At 44.9% G+C, this 4,953-nt stretch overlaps 1 protein-coding gene across 7 annotated transcripts in view; it reads left to right on the top strand.

The window, feature by feature from the left end:
* RREB1 (ras responsive element binding protein 1) overlaps positions 1-4,953 on the top strand; it is a 122,508-nt gene that overhangs the window by 113,842 nt on the left and 3,713 nt on the right. For 6 of the 7 annotated variants that reach the window (XM_052697968.1, XM_052697965.1, XM_052697969.1 and 3 more), the window contains one exon: positions 791-1,537. In XM_052697968.1, the coding sequence (XP_052553928.1) occupies positions 791-1,537 (747 nt within the window). The remainder of the gene's footprint in view (positions 1-790; positions 1,538-4,953) is intronic. The other variant, XM_052697970.1, reaches the window with a different exon arrangement.

Raw genomic sequence — 4,953 nt, forward strand, 5'->3', positions numbered from 1 at the left:
AGCTTGGAAGAGGTGCAGCTCTGCCCCTTTGTTTGCCTTTCTCATTTTATGTTGCTTGAACGTGTCGTGTCTTTAGCAGTGGTAATGGTGCAGACTGATAGGGGAACAGAGAATGTCATTAAGGTGGACATCTTAGGCATGTGTTGCCTTTGTTGGAGGGTTGGTGAAACAGCAAAGGATGCTTCCTGCTACTGCTTCTTGGCTTAATGTTTTGTCTCCAGGTGAGGTCAGAGACCAACATGTAGACAAACTTCAGCGTCTTTTGCTTATCTGAAACATAGCCAGCTTTTTACCCGTCCTGTGATAACCTTTGACATTTAATTGTACCAGTTGGTTGCATGAAGCCTTTATATTCCCTTTGGAAAACATTTCCCACTGCTTACAATTTTATCAGAGTAACACGAGGACGTATGCTATGTCAGTCTATATCTGTATTCTGTACACCTGTTTACAGATAATACATCCGTGTGTCTCTGGTGCAGTATATTTGTAGCAGACCTAAGCTTTTCTTTGGTAAAACCAGTTGCATCACACTTGAAGAAATTGCTAAGGGTGTGAGTTTATTTTAGAAAATAAATTGTTTTTTAACAGATCTGTAATCATCATTCTGATTGGTTCTGTGGTGTTTTGATCCCTTTTCAGCTGTAAGTTACTGAGTGATAGATAGGATGAGGCAGATGTTCGGACGCTTGATTGGCAGCACTGCTTGTGGGTCTGTGAATCCTCACTGCTGGTAGTTGTGTGTTAGTGGAGAGTGTCCCACTGAAAGCTTCTCTCTGTTTGCTTGCAGACAGTCAGGCTGATGCGGAGGCGCCTGCTACAGGGGGTGAAGTCTTGGACCTGACATCCTGTGAGAAGGAGCAGCCAGAGGAAGTCAGCGAGCTACCAGGCAGTGAGTGCAGCCCCAAGGAGGAGCCAAAGGCTGACTCCCCACCAGCAGAAGAGGATGCCGAAGAAAAAGCAGATGAATATGAAGAGGGCCCTGAGGAAGATTCTGTAAGTAACAAAAGTCTTGACCTCAATTTTGCCAGCAAATTAATGGACTTCAAGCTGGCAGAGAATGACCAGAGTGCAGGCAGCAATTCTCAGACTGAAAGGAAACATGCCTGTGACGTTTGTGGCAAAACCTTCAAGTTTGCTGGCACTCTTAGCCGTCACAAAAAGGCCCACATTCGTGAGGACAGAAAAGATGAAAGGAGCAGTGAGGATGAAAGCAAAAGCATCCAGGATGATGCAGGAGCTCCCTCGATGCAGGACTCCAGTCTTGAGCAGGAAGAGTCTCCGATGGACTTGAAGGTAGTGGAGTCTCCTCTGGACTGTGAGGCGACAGGAAAGGAGAATGAAGAGAGCGAAAGCATTTCTGAGGGGGAAGGCACAGAGAGAAAGTCCACTGAGAAGAGCAGTGATGACAAAATACCAAAGACTGATGAGGCTAAGAGTACTGCAAAAGCAGACAAAAGAAAGAAAGTCTGTACTGTGTGCAACAAGCGTTTCTGGTCTCTGCAAGATTTGACACGACATATGCGGTCTCATACAGGTAAGAGGAGAATTCAGGGCAGAGCAGATAATGAGCAGATCTGCCACCACAGTGATGCATCTTCTCTGTAGGTGCACAATTACTGCTAGTGCATGAAGTTGAGACACTGCTTTTAGTCCCAAAGGTAGATGATGTGAGATGTCATCTTTTCCCCGATCTGCCATTTAAAGCACCTATTACAGGAGCAGGAGTAGTTACACCACCACCTTATCTTCAGCTCCCAAATGGCTTTCCCCCATGTTTGCTTACAGTGTTTGAAGGTTAGGACAAGTATGCAGACCTCCACACAGTCCAGCTTCTCACTCCCTTCCCATCACGTGTGTGTGGCCATACCTCTTCCCAGTATTTTGATAAGCAGTGGATAAACATGGAAGTATGTAAGGCTTCATTTCTGAGTGAAAGTTTAGAGAGAGTGTGTGGTTTTGTCTGATTATCTGGGCCTGTACTGATTGTATACTTGGTGATACACGTGACCTTCTGCTTGAGTGAAAGGCACAGCTACAGTCTGCATTCTTCTCTTCCTTTGGCAGAGAATGTGGAGTATAGGTAGTAAAATCTTTGTCTGATTACTCAGTAATTAAAGTACTAGCGATTGCTTTATGCAATAAATTTCAGCAGTGCATTGAGAAGAAGGTGAAGTCATGAGCTAGCTAGCTCAAGAGTGAATTAGTCGTGCATCCTCACTAATGATGTATTTTACCTCTCAGAGTTACTCTCTCAGAGCTCTCAGCGGTTCTGGTGCGGGAAAATGGAGCAGTTTGACATTTCATGTATTTTGAAATGCTTTCTGCTGAAGATGATATCTTTGTGATTAACTTTGGTTACAAAAATATTTGTGCTGTAATTGAAGAGGGTGCTTAATAAACTACACTAAAGACTAGTGCCTTAGCAAAACTTTCTACCTTTGGAATTGACTTCTCAAGTGCAAAGATGACCTGTTTTCATCCAGTATTGAGGATTCAAAGCTTGAGTGAAACAAGGGATGGATCCCACTGTTGTGGCTGTTTTCATACTAATTCAGAGGATTCAGGAAGATTACAGTATCTAAAATTAGACCTAAATGATACACTGTTGTGTGCCTGAGACTCCCATACCATTCCCATTCCCATCCCATGTTGCATGCTGAGATGCACAAACCATATCGATACATTTGATTTTTTTTGCTGTTTGTTTCTCTTTCTTATTTGACTCTGAACAATGTCAGTGTCATAGAGAAACATAGAATAGGTTAGAATAGAATAGAAACCTGGGTCAGTTCTTCAAATGTAATGAATTTAAACGCCACCACTGTTTATATAATGTGTTTTCAAATGCAGATTTTGCCTCAGAGCTGTGGTTGGCTCAACACTGGTTGACCTTCCTCCTTCCTGTCTCCCTCCCATCCACTCAGATACATGGCAGAGTGCTGTCTTTGTGTAATATTGCCTATACTTTGGTTTTAACCATGCTTGATTCAAGATGAATATAGAAAGTTTTTGGAATACTTTTTAGAATAGTTTTTCTCAGAGGAGGAACTTCTGAGGCACTCTAAAGTGTGTAAGGAACCCCTGGCACACTGTGTGCCTGCTGAATGGATTTTCTTCACCCTGGCATGTAGTTCTGGGCGGCTCTGGGGTCCCAGTCACAGGGTGAGCTGCAGAGCTGCCCTGTTTGGGGATGGGCAAAGGCAGCTGACCAGAAAAGCTCCTGGCTGGAGCTTCAGGAGTGGAGCCCTGTCCTCTGTCAGCAGCAAGGAGAAACTTGGCTCAGAAGTGTCATGCTTCCCACGGACAGCAGGACTGGCTTAACTCCACACTGGTGATGTCGTGATGGAATTGCACCACTGAGAAGTCTTTAGCAATGGCAACCAGAAACACGGGATAAAGCTGTCAGGGTGGGACCTTTGGTTCTTCAGTGCTGGCAGGGCAGTGGTGGCATGTAGCAAGTACCTTGGGGCACTGTACTTGGCCAGGGTCTGGGGGCAATTTTGTCAGCAGAGGCGTTTGTTTTTCAAGGAGCTTATGCTAATGAAACAGATGAAACATTTCAGATGCAAAAAATGGTTCTGATTACAGCATAGGATCTGATCTGCAGCTACTCTGAGGCCTTGGGATGCAAAGTGAGTGGAAAAATTTTGTCTGGAGAGTAGCGTTTCTTGCACAGGTGTGACAAGGTCTCTTTAAGAGCTTTCAAGTGTTTCAGAAATAGGAATAGAGCTCCAGCAGGCTGAAGAGCATCAACAGATTTTTAACAGCATCCCAAGGCACATGCTCTCTATAACTCCCTTAAAGGAGGCTATAGCGAGGTAGGGGTTGGCCTTTTCTCTCAGAAATAGGGGTAGGATCAGAGGAAAGGCCTTAAGTTGCACCAGGGGAGGTTCAGTTTGGATATTGAGAAAAATTTCTTCTCAGAAAGAGTGGTGAGACAGTGGCACAGGCTGCCCAGGGGGTGGAGATATTCAGGAAATGTGTGGATGTGGCACTGAGGGACGTGGTTAGTGGGCATTTGCAACCTTTATGATTTTATGATTATGTGTCTTTCGTTTGGTCAGTAAACATTGACCACTGCTGACAGACACCTCTGTTGTCCTGTGAATGCGTAATAAATCTGGCTCCTTCAGTTGCTCTTTACATTTTGAAACAGCAGTGCTGTCCTTCTGCTTCGCAAAAAGAGTAGCAGTTGTTTGTTAAGAGCAGTTCATGACAGCTTCTCTCTGATTTAGGTAAATAACTCATCTGCCAGTATCTAGGAGAAGGAGATATTCTCTTATGTGCTATTCAGTTTGGTTCACTTATTAAGCCCTACTGACCACAGGTCTGTAGGCAGTGTCCTCCTATCTCAAATCCACTCTCTCTGCGTGTGGCAGGACCTGTAACTCGGAGCCCCCATGGTGGGCTGTGTAGATGGGATGCTAACAAGCACCTGGGGCTCGTGGTCTTCCTCCCTCCCTAGTGCAGGGCCAATGGAGAAGATACAGTAGGTACACCATGTGCTACCCTGTGGTTTTACTGTGTGACTATGGAAATGATTTGAGGAGGTGGGATGGAAAGCCCTCTTTGATCCTAGAGAGTTGCTGCCTCCAGCCAGGTGCAGGAAAGGGAAAATCAGATTCACTGGACTGTGTGGGTTCAGTAGCCTGGCACATCAGAACCACAGGACTATAAAGCTCTACTGGACACCAGTGCACAGTGTACTCCAATCTTATCAAGTTACAAAGGGACAGAACCCATCTGTATTTCTGGAGTTACAGGAGCCCCAAGGCCTTTATATCTGCTTGCATATCATGGTAATACAGAAGCAAAAAGACCGCATAGAAGGAACACCAAAGTTTGATGAAAGTACTGAGCTTCCAGCGTGGGGAATCTTAAGCTGCTTGGAACAAGAGGGAGGTGTGTTTGTGACCTTATGGCTGACCTTCCATTTTCATTCTCTTGCAG

This window comes from Tympanuchus pallidicinctus, unplaced genomic scaffold (genome assembly GCF_026119805.1).
Source record: "Tympanuchus pallidicinctus isolate F22 unplaced genomic scaffold, pur_lepc_1.0 scaffold31, whole genome shotgun sequence".
NCBI lineage: Eukaryota > Metazoa > Chordata > Aves > Galliformes > Phasianidae > Tympanuchus > Tympanuchus pallidicinctus.